At 47.8% G+C, this 17153-nt stretch overlaps 1 protein-coding gene across 1 annotated transcript in view; it reads left to right on the top strand.

Annotated features, from left to right (window-relative positions):
* The window catches only part of PLEKHM3 (pleckstrin homology domain containing M3), a 115044-nt gene that overhangs the window by 14605 nt on the left and 83286 nt on the right, over positions 1–17153 (top strand). Inside the window, exons 2-3 of the mRNA XM_048483286.1 lie at positions 918–1775; positions 13247–14173. Of these exons, the coding sequence (XP_048339243.1) occupies positions 1178–1775; positions 13247–14173 (1525 nt within the window). The 5' untranslated portion in view covers positions 918–1177. The remainder of the gene's footprint in view (positions 1–917; positions 1776–13246; positions 14174–17153) is intronic.

A 17153-nucleotide genomic window follows, 5' to 3' on the forward strand; every position in this document is an offset into this window, starting at 1 on the left:
ACAGGCTAATCTGAATTCCCCAGATAAGCCTCCACAGCTCAGGCGGCAGAGCTGGGAATCAAACCTGGTTCCTCCAGATTAGATACATGAGCTCTTAACCTCCTACGCCACTGCTGTAATACCTGACCCTTGAAGCATCTGGCTATCCTCAGCCAGACCCAAAGCTTTTTTGGCTCTGGTCCTGGCCTGGTGGAACTCTCTGCCAACTGAGACCCAGGCCCTTTGGAATCTGACTTGAATCCTCAGGGCCTGTAAGACAAAGATATTCTGCCTGGCCTTAGGGTGAGGCAGCAATAGTTAAATCCCTTCTGGCTTCCCTGCACCTGCCAGCGTAGTGTAGTGGTTAAGGTCAGGTGGATTCTAATCTGGAGAACTGGGTTTGATTCCCCACTCCTCCGCCTGAGTGGCAGACTCTTACCTGGTGAACTGGATTTGTTTCTGCACTCCTACATTCCTGCTGGGTGACCTTGGGCTAGTCACAGTTCTGAAGAACTCTCTCAGCCCCACCCGCCTCGGTGTCTGTTGTGGGGAGAGGAAGGGAAAGGAGCTTGTAAGCAGAGTCTCCTTACAGGAGAGAAAGGTGGGGTATAAATCCAAACTCCTCCTCCTCCTCCTCCTCCTCCTCCTCTTCTTCTTCCTTCCTTATGTGATGCCTATAGCTGGTTTTGTTTTGGTTTCTTTTGTTTTCCTTACATTCCTTCCTCCCTGCTCAGTCATCCTATAACTGGAATGCTGATGGGCATTTTAATCAATGGGATTTTATATTCATTTAAGTCTTTTAACTGATGGGGTTCTTCTACGTCATTAGCCACCTTGAGCCCCACTTTGATCAGGAGGGTTTGGGATATCGACCTAACAAAATAAATCAATAAACTTCACTAACACAATTTTGTGCCTTTTGTTTTTTTTTTTGGCAGGAAAATCCAGCTCCTGTGGATTGTTCCTTCTGAACAGCCGCGCCCCTCGCCTTTGTTAGAGGCTTAGTGTTTGGAACAGTAAACAAGATAAGCAATTTGTCACAGGTGCATTTCCCAATGGAAGCCGGCTGAAACTCCCGGAATCAGATGCCTGCTGCTTGTGTCATTCCCGTCACCTCCTGATAGAAGCAGTCTCCAAGTCCCCCGTGACTTGGGAAAATATCCCACCCCGGCTCCCATCTCTTCTGGCGGCAAACAAAATGGAGGCTTTAGAAGTGGACGACATCAGTCCAGCCTTGGAGGTAACCGAAGACTTCTTCAACACCTTCGATGCTAAGCTAGAGAGCGTGCAGCCCCCGAAGGTTTATGGGATTCAGGAGGTTCCTGAACTGGTTGGGCACGAGGCGTTTAACAAGATCGCGGCTTGTGGGGACTTGAGAAACATTGGCTCTTTGGGAAAGACCAGCCTCGTTTGGGAACGCTGCAAAAACGGACTTCTGGAAGCCAAAGTGGAGACGGCGCTGCCGGCCAAAGAGCATTTTGGAGTTCAGCGGGGGACCGTTCCTGACAACCGTTCCTGGATGGAACAGAGGGAGGACTCGACTTTTAACATCTTCAACATAGGCCAGAGGAGGAGGGATCGGCCCCATTCTGTGAATGACATCCTAGTGCAGAGCGAGGAAGTGACTTTTAAACCAGGCCATAACCGGTCTCGCTCTGATGTCAGCCGCGTGGACAGGGGCGTGGTCTTAAATGGTGCCCCTCCTCAGCCGCCGTCCAATCAAGGCAACAGAAATCCAAAGCTTATGTTCATACCAACTGGATTCCAAAACGGAGAGGATCTTCAAGGGAACACTGGTAAATGCTCGTGCCTTGTTGCGGCTAACTTTTCTTTCTAGAAGAAGAGTTGGATTTATGTTCCCCCCTTTCTCTCCTGTAAGGAGGCTCAAAGGGGGCTTACAAACTCCTTTCCCTTCTCCCCTTCACAACAAACACCCTGTGAGGTGGGTGGGGCTGAGAGAACTCCAAAGAACTGTGACTAGCCCGAGGTCATCCAGCTGGCATATGTTGGGGTGCACAAGCTAATCTGGTTCACCAGATAAGCCTCCCCAGCTCAAGTGGCAGAGCTAGGAATCAAACCCGGTTCTCCGGATTAGAGTGCACCATCTCTTAACCACTACCCCATGCTGGCTCCTTTTAGTGTTTATCTTCTCTGTAAAGAGGAGAGCAATACAGTCAGGAAGAGACCTGGAGTGGGGCGGGCCTGTGGCTCAGCAGAAGAGCCAGAAGGTCCCAAGTTCAGTCCTTGGCATCTCCAGTTGAAAGCTGGTTGATGACCTCTGTGTTGTGAAAGATTTCTGTGTGACACCTTGAAAAGTCAGATTTGACAACACTGATCTGGGTAGACCAATTCAAATGGAGGTGATGAGAAAAGAAAGTTCTAGATTAATTATAAACCAGTAAGCTGCCTGGTCCTGATCCAGCAGGGCTTCTCTGGTGTTGTTAAGGATCTGACAGTATAGGGCAACTCTGCATATGTATGCATGAGCTCTGAACTCAGGGTTTAGATCCCAGCTCCATCATGAACCCAGCTGGGTAGTTTTAAGCAAATTGCTGCCTCTCAAACTTCAGCGTCCTGTTCTCAAACTAGGAAAAATAACCAGTTATCTCTGACAGAGTCATGGTTCTGGATGTCACTGTGCTAAGTGTGCCAGGGAAAACCAAATCTGGCTTAGGTCAGTTCAGATTTGGTGCCAAGGTTATCCAGTTCTGAAACCTGTATCGGTTACGCTAACCACATCATGTAGGAGTGTCTTAGGGAACGTAGAGCTGGTTGTGTTTTGTTGAAGGTTCTCTTTCCACTGGTTTTCGTCAGGAAAATGCACGTGTATGTATGGTCCCTTGGACCCCGAATCCCTGAAGATTCAAGAAACACAACATTTGCATTCACAGTACCAGGTTTTCCTGATGTGTTCATGTGCTGTACCTGCACTCTACATTTACTGTGGCAGCACAGTGTGGTGTAGTGGTTAAGAGCAGGTGGACTTGAAATCTGGTGAACCAGATTAGTTTCCCCACTCCTACATTCCTGCTGGGTGACCTTGGGCTAGTCACAGTTCTCTCAGAACTCTCTCAGCCCCATCTACCTCACAAGGTGTCTGTTCTGCAGACTGGAAGGGAAAGGAGCCTGTAAGCCCCTTGATTTTCCTTACAGGAGAGAAGGGCGGGGTATAAATTCAAACTCTTCCTCCTGCTGCTCCTTCCTCTTCTTCTTCCTCCTCTTTTTCTTCTTCTTCTTCCTCCTCCTTCGAATTTTCAGACATGGCTAAACTAAAATGTTTCTTTGGCCCACTTGACCAGTTGCCAGATGTGAAAAATGCACACATATTCTGTTAACAACATATTTGATACAGTAGTGACTGGCCAGTAGCCTTCAACCAGCAAGGACTTGCATGTGTTTGTTTCTTGCTTCTACCTGAGTTTTCTATTCAAAAATCTTTGAAATTGTAAGCTGTGGCCTGTTGCAGAAACACAGTGGCATACCTAGGCAAACTGGAGCCCTGGGCAAAACCTGAGTTTGATGCCCCCCCCCCCCCCATGGACAGCCACCCTCCCCCACCGTGACCAAACAATGATTTTTTCCCACCAGGTTGTTTCAAAGTCACCATCACATATAGAACATGCTCCAACTCACAAATCTGAACACCGCAATGGGCCATGCCATACAGCAGAAATATTTTTTTTAAAAAAATTTCAAAATGCTTTCAAAATGTTTTATTGCTGCTATGAAAACATTTTATGGTGTTGTATCCAGTCCCCCCAATTGGGGGAAACAGCATCACTTTTAAAATTATTAAACTGGGGACCCCAGATTCTCCCTTTAAGGTGGATTTAAAAGGAGAATCTGGGCTCCCTAGTTTAAACAAGTGATGCTGAAATCCACCCCCAAACAGCATCATTTTCAATGGTGTTTAATCGAGGGAGTCCAGATTCTCCTTTTAAATCCACCTTAAAGGGGGAATCTGGGGTCCCCAGTTTAAACAACATTGAAAGTGATGCTATTTTGGGGTGGATTCTCCCCCACCCTGAAACAGCATCACTTTCGATGTTTAAACTGGGGACCTCAGATTCTCCCTTTAAATCCATGCCGAAGGGGGTGGATTTAATAATAATAATAACAATAACCTTTATTAGGCATTGAGAGAATAAAAAAAGAAAGAAAACAAGTATTGAAAGGAAGGGGGTGGATTTAAAAGGAGAATCTGGGGAAATTTAGGGGGTGCCTGCTGTCATGGGTGCAATTATTAAGATAGCAGCACCAAAATTATAGAGTATCTTCGTGAACCCCTATTGATGATTCCACCCAGGTTTGGTGAAGTTTGGTTCAGGGGGTCCAAAGTTATGGACCCTCAAAGGTGTAGCCCCCATCTATTTTTTCCCATTGGAAACAATGGGGGATGGGGCACTCCCTTTGGGAGTCCATAACTTTGGACTCCCTGAACCAAACCTCACCAAACCTGGGTGATATCATCAGGGGAGTCTCCTGAAAAATCCCTGAAAGTTTGGTGCTGCTAGCCTAAAAACTGCGCCCCCTGCTGGCCAAAAACGGAAAAAACACTGAAAAAACCAAAAAAATCCCACAAACGAACCTGCTTTTTTGGCGCCCACCACAAGGGGGCGACCTGGGCAACTGCTCACTTTGCCCAATGGGAGGAACGCCTCTGCAGAAACAAGACCACTTGGTTTAACTGGGAAGGGAGAAGGCAAAAGGTGTGGCAAGATCAGCATGTCCAATGGGTACTTCCTTCTAAATCAGGGGTGTGTGGCCCAGACTCATGCGCGGTTGGTAGGCAAGGACCCCTCTTCTCCCGTTGCTGTCAGATGACCTGGTGATGCACCCACTAAAGAGTCCTCTAACCTCTCATACATGGGGGGGGGGGGGTTTGTTCTTAACAATGACAGGGGTTTGGATCTGTCTGCTCTGCTCCCTGGGGTTTGAAGCCCTTCTCCAGCCAAAGGATCCTTCTTCTGACTTCAGTGGCTCATTCCCTGGAGGAAGAACCTCTCGAGCTGAAGGAAAGATCCCCGGAGCGAATGAAAATCTCAAGCTTGGCTAAACAGAGCAGCTGGATCCACGCTTAACAGTTGGCCTCACTACCCTAAACAGAATTATTCCCTTCTTAGGGGACTAGTCAACCATACCTGAACATATGAACATAAGAACATAAGAAAAAGCCTGCTGGATCAGACCAGAGTCCATCTAGTCCAGCACTCTGCTACTCACAGTGGCCCACCAGGTGCCTTTGGGAGCTCACGTGCAGGATGTGAAAGCAATGGCCTTCTGCTGCTGCTGCTCCTGAGCACCTGGTCTGCTAAGGCTTTTGCAATCTCAGATCAAGGAGGATCAAGATGGGTAGCCATAGATCGACTTCTCCTCCATAAATCTGTCCAAGCCCTTTTTGGTAGCCATGTTGTTTAACCTGGTGTTCAGTAGTAAACTCTGTCCAAGATGCACACCTTGAAGAGGCTGTTAAAACCGCAGAGTGACTACGTCTGTAGTCACCCCTGGCTCCTTGTCTGGCTAGCAGCAAGCTGGCTAGTGGCTTTTTGGAATTCGTGCATATGAAACAAAGGGAGCATTCAAGGCGGAGAGCTCATGGGGACATGTGGGGTCACAAGTCCCTGGGTGCACGCCAGCTGGTCATGTGGGGGGTGGAGAATGGCCCCACACACCCCTCCCCTTGGCCCCGCCCCACCAGGCTGCTCCTTCGGCCGGCAGGTTTTTCCCCAGGCGCCATTTTCTCCCCCCACACCTCTGGTTCAAGGACCATGGAGAAGCAGGAACTTTGAAAGAGGGTTGGACCAGTCTGGTCAGCCACTCTGAGATCTAGCTCCCAGGTGTCAAACTCGCGACCCTCCAGATGTTATGGACTACAGTTCCCATCATCCCCTGCCAGCAACATCTGGAGGGCCGTGAGCTGGACAGCAGTTTTTGGAGGACCACCAACCACTGAGCACAAGCTACTCCATGCCATTCATCTTAGTTTCCCAGGGACACCGGGCAAGCCTCAGTTGGAAACCAAATCTTGGACTAGTAGAGGGAGCTTTCGCTGGTTCCTGCAGGGCCTTTCTTTTGTTTGTGTATCATTTGCAAACCGATACACACATGCAACAAGACGGGAAGCCTTATAAATACCTCTGGCATTGCTTTGACCACTTTCTGACTTTTTTCCGGAACCTCCCCCCAAGAGAAAAATGCTAGCTCTTTAAGCACCTGCTTCCAAAATGTAGCCAGTGCGCACACAACAAATTATGATGAGGTATAATTCCAACAAGGCGAGGGGTGTAATCTTCAGAATGAGAAATTCGGTTCTGTTCCCAGCTGGTGCCCCCCCACCCCCTCCTGGTTTCTCTCCTGGTCCCTGTTTCTCAAGAAATTACTTTTTTTTAAAAAAAGAAGAGGCCACCCCAGACGTTGGCTATTTACCGTGATTATCTCCTATCTTCTGTGATGGGCTCTGATTTGCTTGATTTAATTTCCTTGTTTGGCAACGGCGACGGGATAGGTGGCCCAGAAAGCGCTCGGTGGGAAGGTATTGTGTAGCGTTGCTACCTCAGGCAGGTGAGGGGGCCAAGCTGGGATGCGGGGGGGGGGGGGAGAGCCGGACCGAACGATGGCCAGGCTGGAGTGGTGGGGAGGGGGGTAGCACTCGTGACCCAGCCTGACTGCACCAGCCCCCCCCCCCCCCGCAAATATGCCTGATTTTGAATTTTAATCAAGCCAGGCCGCTGGTATTGTCCCGGTTTGAAGTGGGAGCGGATGAAACCAGTTCCCGGGCGCTGAAGAGAAGGGAGAGCAGGAAGAATGGCCGTCTGTGAAGGACGGCCAAGGGAGAAAGGCTTTTTCTGTCATTCAACAAAAGCCAGGCGGACCTCTTTAGTGGCGGGAGGGAGGGTGGCAGCGACGGGGCGGGGGGGGGCAGTTATGAATGTGGGAGAAACTTGAAGAGTCATCTGTGCTTGACAGAAAGGAGGAGGCCTAAGCCAAGTTGCGGGCTGGGCTGCAGTAGCCATGCTGTTCCGTTTATTGGATTAGCAGGGAGGGAAGATGGCTGCAGAATGCGCAGCCATTATCTGCACTACAAAGGGATTAGTGTGGGTTTAAAGGAAATTAATGGCTTTCAGAGCCAGCGCAGAAATCCTAATTAATATCGGGGCCGGAGATGGGAAGCAAATAAAATTGGCTTTTTTCCCCCCTTGCACTCTTTTTCGTTGCGTCTCCCAAGACCTCTGTCTCCCTCTTTTGCATTTTGGCCGAATTTGATTATTCCCATCCCCCCCTCCCACACACACACACCTTTCTGCAACTTGTTTGAATTAGACTTTCTTTTTTAGCCTTTTTGTGAGGCAAACATTACTACTCATTTGCAGAAGGTGACAAAAAATGTGTTCATTTGACTATTTCGGGGTGGTTTTTTTAAAAACATTTCAAATGCTGTTTGGGTTGCAATTTGAACTGCATTAGCTCTTGGAAAAGACGTAACCCTGAACCGTTCTGCACTCTGTACTTCTTAGCGTATAGGTGTGACAAAAAATGTTACCCCTCATTATTCAAAATGAAGTAGGGTTGGGAACTCTGGAGATTTGGGGATGTACAACCTTGGGAGACCACTGTGCAAAGCAGTCGTTTTCTCTGGAGTCTGGAGATCAGTGATGGTTTGGGGCAGGGGTCTTCAAACTATGGCCCTCCAGATGTTCATAGACTACAATTCCCATGAGCCCTACCACTTGGCCATGCTGGCAGGGGCTGATGGGAATTGTAGTCCATGAACATCTGGAGGGCTATAGTTTGAAGACCCCTGGTTTGGGGGGATCTCCAGACCCCACCTGGCAGTTGGCAACCCCAAGGTCACAAGCATTTGGAGTTGCCCTCTGTTGCCAGTGTGGCCTACTAAGGCTGGGGACTCACAGTTTGTAAATATTCAACAAGACAATACTTCAGCGACAGTTGAAAATGGTTTATGATCATGACATATAACCACGGAATGCAACATCGGTCCAAAATCTTTTACTAACCCAGCAAATTAACCTTGGCCTCTAACCTCAAGTATGTGAGGGAAAATGTTACTCAAAATAAATCAGCGTCTCTGCCTAGAAACAATGTAAACCACTGTTGACAATTGTTTTTTGTCTCAATTATGGCTTTCACTCTCTCTCTCTCTCTCTCTCTCTCTCTCTCTCTCTCTCTCTCTCTCTCTCTCTGTGTGTGTATATATGTGTGTGTGTGTGTGTATATATATATATACATATACATATATATACATATACATATATATATACACATATACATACACACACACATACATACATACATACATACATACATATACATATATACATATACATACATATATATACATATACACATATACACACACACACACACACACATATGTATGTATTGTTTCCCTGAATATAAGACATCCCCAGAAAATAAGACATAGTAGATTTTTTGATGAAGTGCGAAATATAAGGCATCCCCCGAAAGTTAGACGTAACAAAGTTTTTGTTTGGAAGCATGCCCGACGAACAGAACACAGAAAAATAAGACATCCCCTGAAAATAAGACATAGCGCATCTTTGGGAGCAAAAATTAATATAAGACACTGTCTTATTTTCGGGGAAACACGGTGTGTGTGTGTGTGTGTGTGTGTGTGTGTGTGTGTGTGTGTGTGTGTGTGTGTGTGTGTGTGTGTGTGTGTGTGTGTGTGTATATATATATATATATATAAGGGAGAGAATTGAGGTGCCTTTTTCATGTCTATTTTACAAGCTTTTCATTGACCATGTAAAGTGTCTTTTCATCATGCAGACGCCGCCAATCTGTTTTGAAAATGAATTCCAGGTTCAGAGGAGCACAAAAGGGAAAGAAAGGCTTGTTCCCGTGGTGAGCCCCCCCCCCCCCTTCTGTAAGCCTGAATGAGAGGAAAGCCCACTATGCTAGTACAGTTATTTTAACTGTCAGAGTTACAGGTCAAGTCTGTATCCTTGCAAACTCAGTTTTGTTGCAGGTAGGGTGCCAGCCTACCTGCAAGTCTTACCATTGGGCGGGCCCTCACCAGTGATGTCCCTTGTGGCCTGACCCAGACATGACATCATCACATTGGAGCCATGTGCTAGCATTTTCCCAGAACTCTATGGTTTACTGATATGGTTCTGGACAAATGTAGAGTGTTGCTCCTGTATGATGACATCACTTCTGGATGGTGTCAGAAGTAATGTCATGGCATCATTAAAGATAAAATTATAAAACATGTAGAAAAGCAAGACCTGCTGAGAAAGAGTCAGCATGGCTTTTGCAGAGGCAAATCCTGTCTTACAAACTTACTAGAGTTCTTTGAGGGTGTAAACAGGCATGTGGACAGGGGTGAACCAGTGGACACTGTCTACTTGGATTTCCAAAAGGCTTTTGACAAAGTTCCTCACCAGAGACTGTTAAGAAAACTCAGCAATGAAGGAATAAGAGGGGAAGTCCTCCTATGGATTAAAAACTGGTTGAGAAACAGGAAAAAAAGAGTGGGTGTAAATGGGAAGTTCTCACAATGGAGAGATGTCGGGAGTGGTGTCCCCCAAGGATCCGTTTTGGGACCAGTGCTCTTTAACCTATTCATAAATGACCTAGAAGTAGGGGTGGGTAGCGTGGTGGCCAAGTTTGCAGATGATACCAAATTATCTAGGGTGGTGAGAACCACAAAGGATTGCGAAGAGCTCCAAGCGGACCTTGATAAATTAGGTGAGTGGGCTCAGAAATGGCAAATGCAGTTCAATGTAGCAAAATGTAAAGTGATGCACATAGGGGCAAAAAAATCCAAACTTCACATACACATCGCTTACAGGGGCTTCAAGTGCTATCAGCCTCACAGACCAGGAAAGGGATTTAGGCGCCTTAGTGGATAGTTCCAATGGGAATGCGTCAACTCAATGCATGGCAGCTGTAAAAAAAAGGCAAACTCTATGCTGGGGATCATCAGAAAAGGAAATGAGAATAAAACTGCAAAGATTGTCAAGTGCCTCTTATATAAAGCAGTGGTGCTTAAATTTCGCGATCTTTGAGCATACTCGTGTCCAGTTCTGGTCGCGCGATCTCAAAAAAGGATATTGAGGAGATAGAAAAAAGTGCGCAGAGAAGGGCAACAAGGATGATTGAGGGACTGGAGCACCTTCCCTATGAGGAGAGGGGCTGCAGCTGCTGGGGACTCCTTTTTTTAGCTTTGGAGAGGAGGCGGCTGAGGGGGGATATGATTGAAGTCTATAAAATTATGCATGGGGTAGAAAATGTTGGCAGAGAGAAATTTTTCTCTCTTTCTCACAATACTAGAACCAGGGGGCATACATTGAAAATGCTGGGGGGAAGAATTAGAACTAATAAAAAGGAAACACTTCTTCACGCAACATGTGATTGGTGTTTGGAATATGCTGCCACAGGAGGTGGTGATGGCCACTAACCTGGATAGCTTTAAAAGGGGCTTGGACAGATTTATGGAGGAGAAGTCGATTTATGGCTACCAATCTTGATCCTCCTTGATCTGAGATTGCAAATGCCTTAACAGACCAGGTGATCGGGAGTAGCAGCCGCAGAAGGCCATTGCTTTCACATCCTACATGTGAGCTCCCAAAGGCACCTGGTGGGCCACTGCGAGTAGCAGAGAGCTGGACTAGATGGACTTTGGTCTGATCCAGCTGGCTTGTTCTTATGTTCTTATGTTGACATTGGCCCCCATCTTTCTCATTCCCTCCCCCTTTGCAGCCGTCAGAGCTAGCAGGAGGTCTCTCACTGAAGTAGAAAGTCTGTTTTCTTTAGCTGTAGTACCAAAAATGTCAAGAAATTGTTTAAGGGGCCAGATAGAAGGGTCCCGTGGGACACTTTTTTGACCCTTAAAAACAGACGTGTTTTGGCCAACTGACCTCCTTCTGTGGTCAAAAGTAATACAGTAATTCAGTGATTATCTACCAGACTACAAATTGCAATTATAACACTTTTTAAATGACCGGGACCAATTGGTAGAGAGTTGTTGAAGTTCGCACCCAGGTGTTCCACACAAAGTCATGTTCCATATCGCAGGACAGCATTCCACTCTGCTAAAAAAAGTTTCTGCTGGTTGTTCTTTCTTTCAGTTTCTGCCTGAGTGGAGTTACTTCAGGCTCCATAAGTGCAATGTACCTAACCATGCCCAATTCTGCTAGGGCAAAATCTGATCATGCCTGAGTCACAGGAAATTCTTTCAGTCTGGAGCAAATGAATTCTGTGTATTATGACTGTGATATTGTGTTCATCAGTTGGGCTATTATGAGCCTTTTACAATTGCACATGATTTTAATTTGTAATAGATACATAGGAGTTTTTGATATTTAGCAGTTTCATATTTAGTGGCCCCTTAAACAATTTCTTGACCTTTTGGGTACTTGATTCTAGTTTTGTAGGGTTAAGTTTGTTCCCCTTTTTTTTGCTTGTTCCTTAATTGAAGGCCATTTCCTCTGACATTTTTTGTTTTTTATCTGCCCTGGGTTGGGGAGGTTTGTTTTGTTTTGTGCTTCCCCATAGCACCTTCTGAGCTTTCCCCTGATCTTCCCAAAACTTCAAGAAAATGAGCATGAGTGGTTTTACTGCAGCAGTAACAGTCGGAACTTAAATTATAATTATACTTTATTAGCTATAAGACTTTTGTTCTTGTTAGGTTTGACTCATTCATTCATTTAGCCTTTATTTGGCATAAACAGTATAAAATCGCATCTAAATCGCATCAAAATACAAGCTTGCAACATATAACAAATGAAGTTGATTCATACATACGGTTGCTTATGGAATATTTCCAGCAGAAAGTTCGCAGCCATTTTACAGAACGTAGCATCAGAATTATTGAATAAGAACAATAGTCTGCTTAGTTCATCCAGCTCGCTAGGTATCATAGAAAGCAACCTAGAGTATTTGACGCTAATACTTGCCGATTTAGGACAACGGAATAATTGGTGAGTTAATGTTTCTGATTGATTTGCATCACATGAACACCCCCTTTTGCACATTTCTAGATTGTTTGACTCTATTCTGTTCCTCAAAGAATTGTTCCAAACATGCTCTCGGGTGTGGGGGGGGGGGTGGCGGGGCGGCGGGGCATCCCTTTCCCGCTTTCTTTCTGAAAAGTATTAGTTTCTATATTGCAGGACAGCATTCCACTCTGCTAAAAAAAAAAGTTTCTGCTGGTAGTTTGTTCTTTCAGTTTCTGCCTGAGTGGAGTCACTTCAGGCTCAGGCCTGCAGAGAGATATTGGAAAACGCGACTAAATAAAGTGAAAAGATTAGGCGTAAATAAGCAAACAGAGCCTGCAACTGTGTGATGATGTCAGTTATGTGACTGGATATTTCAAGGGCTGAGCCCCTTTCTGGGGTCACCGTAAGTTGGCTGGAACTTGATGGTGCTTTGCGCGCACACATCCCGTCCTGCCTTCCGCACTTTGGCAGACATCAGCTTATACCATAATGTTTTTCAAAATGGTCTCCAAATTATGTGCTTTACCTACCAACTGGCCGTAATGTTCTAAGACAGTGATGGCGAACCTTTTTGAGACTGAGTGCCCAAATTGCAACCCAAACCCCACTTATTTATCGCAAAGTGCCAACCCGGCAATTTAACCTGAATGCTGAGGTTTTAGTTTAGAAAAAACCGGCTGGCTCTCTCTTCCTCCGCCCCACCCGCTGAAGCAGGGACCAGCCTGCTGTGGCCTCCAGCAAGTCCCGCGCGCACCGCTCTGTGCCTCTCTAGCATCTCTGCCTCCTCTGCACACACCCCCCCCCCTCAGGCAGCAGCCACCTGGAGCACAGGCACCAGGCCCGCCAGCCGAGTCCTCCCTGCTCACCACAATGCACGCACATCGTGTTCAGTGGCCCAGGCCAGCCTAGATGTGTGTGTGTGGGGGGGGGGCTGATTTTCTACCCCCCACATGATGAACTCTCTGTGTGTGTGCCCACAGAGAGGGCTCCGAGTGCCACCTCTGGCACCTGTGCCATAGGTTCGCCATCACTGTTCTAAGACCTCATGCACTTCTGATTCGGATTGGGTCCTTGGCCAGTCACTCACCCACCTGACCTCCTTTTCAACTAATTATGTTTCTATCTCCAGCAATATGACTCCTGCCCCCCCCCCCCCAAAAAAAAAACCCGTTCTCACCTCTGTGGACTACTGTGCGGTTGGTGTGAATGCCAGCCGGGCCCTCAGATTGAGCATTGCAGAAAGAACTCCAAATGCATTGACGTCAATCTAAATTCTCTTTCAGAACATCAGCCCACATTCTCCAATATCCTGAAGAGAGGCTACCTAGAAATGAAGGACCACCACGACAGCTACTGGCAGGCCTGTTACGCGGAACTCTCTCCCTGCAAACTGTACCTGTATCAGCTTGACCGAAGCGGCAACCAAACTCTTCCTACCGTCTACCTGCTCCTGCATTTCCAAAGCATCAACGTGGAGACCAAGGTGGTCGACGCCGTTCTCTTCAACAACGCGCATCTCCAGCTCAAGGCGGAATCGCCGTGGGAAGCCTTGGACTGGGGACAGAAGCTTTGGGAAGCCGTGCGTTCTTCGGTTCCGTCTTTCCTGAGGCCTCCAGGAGAGGCGAAGGTTTTGCAGAAGCTGGACAACGCTCAGCATGGCCTTGCTCAGAATGGCGGGGTGTGGAAGGAGCCTCCCGAGGTCTTCCAAACGACCCCTTCCGCCCCAACTGTCAAAGACTACCAAACTGCTCTCAAATCAGGGACTCTTTACAGACTGACGCTCCAAAATAACTGGAAGGCGTTCCATTTTGTACTCAGCCCGTCTTCCCTCATGGCTTTTCAGCCCGGCGGGCTCGGCGAAGACCCCCTGCTGAGCTACGGCATCGACACGTGCCTCTCGGTCCAGACGGACGTGCTGGACGACTGCGACTCGTGTTTTCAGGTGATCTTTCCCCAAGACGTGCTCCGCCTGCGGGCAGAGACCCGCCCACGAGCTCAGGAATGGATGGAAGCCTTGCAGTGTAGCACCAACGCGGCTAGAAGCCTGGGTTCCCACCCGCAGGTAACGCTCAGAAACAAACCCCAAGACCCACCTGGTGGGAAAGAGCTGCAGAGGATCAAGCGGCAGTCGGTTACCACCAGCTTCCTGAGCATCCTGACCACTTTGTCTTTGGAAAGAGGGCTGACGGCCCAAAGTTTCAAGTGTGCAGGTAAGCAAACACCTAGAACAGGGGTGTCCCGCTCTGGCGCTTCAGAAGTTCGTGGACTACAATTCCCATCAGCCCCTGCCAATTGGTCAGCCAGCAGTGGCGTAGGGGGTTAAGAGCTCGTGTATCTAATCTGGAGGAACCGGGTTTGATTTCCAGCTCTGCCGCCTGAGCTGTGGAGGCTTATCTGGGGAATTCAGATTAGCCTGTACACTCCCACACACGCCAGCTGGGTGACCTTGGGCTAGTCACAGCTTCTCGGAGCTCTCTCAGCCCCATCTACCTCACAGGGTGTTTGTTGTGAGGGGGGAAAGGCAAGGAGATTGTCAGCCCCTTTGAGTCTCCTGCAGGAGAGAAAGGGGGGATATAAATCCAAATTTTTCTTCTTCTTCTAGTCCATGAACATCTGAAGTGCCAGAGTTGGACACCTCTGACCTAGAAGATACGGGACATGCCTGTCTTTGTAGGGCACAAGAACTCTCTGCTAATTTTCTTTTGACCTGTGCGAGTCTTTTTAAAGCAGGGGAATGAGAAATAGGGACAACTAAGAAGGACACTTTAAGTTGGGGCACCCTGTTTTGCTGTTATCCAGGAATGTCACAATGACTAACTCCAGCAGGGGGCAGTGTCCGTAAATCATCTCACATTTTAAGGGAAACATGCTTTACGTTCATTTAAGACTCGTTCAGGCAGGCAGGCGGATTATTTCCCCCCTCCCCCTTTTTTTCCAATTACTGTTCCCATGCACACCCTCGAGAAGAGAAACACAGTGGAATCCAGGAGTGCTCAATTCAGCCGGCGATTTGATAGCAGACAAGACGTGCTGTCGTGATAGCAAAAAAGTCAGCTAGACTTCTCTTTGTGCAACCCAATCAGCAAGTCGGTAGTTCTTTTTTTTAATGTTATTTATAGTCTGCTTTTCTCATCGAGACTGAAGGCGGATTACAGCACGTTAAGTGAAACGGAGGAGACGTCTGAAAAGCAATGTAATAAGACTAGGATTGCAGAAAATCTCAATATCGGGTCGTCTTCGGTCTCGGCCTCTTTTTCAAATCTCTTGCAACGAAAGGAAAATTTCACAGGTGCTGCGAGGGGTTGGGGGAGGTGGCATTTCCCCCCACTGGGATAGAAGTGGCAGAGGTTTGCTTCACCTTCCCTGTGTTTGTAATAGATGCATTCCAAATAAGGTTGCCAGGTCCCCCGTGGCTGCTGGTTGTGGATGGGGAGTAGGGCTGCCAGATCCGGGTTGGGAGCCTAGGGAGGATAGAGGCCTTGGTGGGATACAGTGCCCCAGAGTCCATCGTCCAAAGCATCCATTTTCTCCAGGGAATTCACCTTTGTAGTCTGGAGATGAGCTAGAATTCTAGGGGATCCCCAAGTCCCACATAGAGTCAGGCGTCCCTCATTCCAAACATGCCCGCCCTTGGTTGTGGTGGGTTTTCCGGGCTGCGTGGCCGTGGTCTGGTGGATCTTGTTCCTAACGTTTCGCCTGCATCTGTGGCTGGCCTCTTCAGAGGTGTGTCGCAGAGGGAAGTCTGGGATTCCCCACTCCTCCACCTGGGGCGAAGGCTTATCTGGTGAACCAGATGTGTTTCCACACTCCTAGGCTCATTCCGCACATGCAGAATAATGCACTTTCAAACTGCTTTCAGTGCTCTTTGAAGCTGTGCGGAATAGCAAAATCCACTTGCAAACAGTTGTGAAAGTGGTTTGAAAACACTTTATTTTGCGTGTGCGGAAGGGCCCCCACATTCCTGCTGGGTGACCTTGGGCTTGTCACAGTTCTCTCAGAACTCTCCTACCTCACAAAGTGTCTGTGGTGGGGAAAGGAAGGGAAAGGAGCTTGTCAGCCACCTTGAGTCTCCTTGCAGGAGAGAAAGGGGGGATATAAATCCAAACTCCTCCTCCTCCTCCTCCTCCTCCTCCTCCTCTTCTTCTTCTTCTTCTTCTTCTTCTTCTTCTTCTTCTTCTTCTTCTTCTTCTTCTTCTTCTTCTTCTTCTTCTTCTTCTTCTTCTTCTTCTTGAAATCAGGATTAATCTCGTGAACAGAGCTTTGATCGCCATATCGCGGCTTAGCACTCTATGCCATGGGGCTCCTTATGCGCGTTAACAGTATGCATTGTGGTTACTTATCCTGGGTCCTGACTGTGTGGTTTCCTGGAGTTCTTAAAGTGGTATGTCTGCAGAGGGCAAGTTACAGCACCACAAAGTCCAGAGCTGCCATTTTCTTAGTGGACTCTGATTTCTATAGGCTGGGGATCGGTTACAACCTGGAGGTTGGCGACTTTTCTACTGACTAAGAAGAAGAGTTTGGATTTATATCCCCCCCTTTCTCTCCTGTAGGAGACTCAAAGGGGCTTACAAGCTCCTTGCCCTTCCCCCCTCACAACAAACACCCTGTGAGGTAGGTGGGGCTGAGAGAGCTCCGACAAGCTGTGACTAGCCCAAGGTCACCCAGCTGGCGTGTGTGGGAGTGCACAGGCTAATCTGAATTCCCCAGATAAGCCTCCACAGCTCAGGCGGCAGAGCGGGGAATCAAACCCGGTTCCTCCAGATGAGAATGCACCTGCTCTTTACCACTTCGCCACTGCTGCTCCTAAGAGCTGAGGGCTGATTTCTCTGGGGTGAGGGGACACATAGTGTACATTTCTTCCCATATACACATGCCTGAAAAGGGAATTATGTGCTGTTATGGTTTGCAGCCCACCTTCCTGCCCAGCCTGTCTCCTCTCTTCTCCCTCCATTATTTTTTGTTTGGCTGAAGGCGATTCCGGTGGACTCGCTATGTGTCACATATTAGTGCATCCTTGGTATTTCCCTACCACATTTCCCCATCGGTACCCACAGACCAATGCGCCTGCCTTCCAAATGATGTCAAAACCAACTTTGTATCTACAGCGCCATGCTGCCCTTATGCAGTAGCAGCTCCTAGCGGTAATTTGAACCTAGAGGAGTCGTGTGCACGCACCTTAGCAAACACGCA

Source organism: Sphaerodactylus townsendi, linkage group LG02, assembly GCF_021028975.2.
Source record: "Sphaerodactylus townsendi isolate TG3544 linkage group LG02, MPM_Stown_v2.3, whole genome shotgun sequence".
NCBI classification, from domain to species: Eukaryota; Metazoa; Chordata; class Lepidosauria; order Squamata; family Sphaerodactylidae; genus Sphaerodactylus; species Sphaerodactylus townsendi.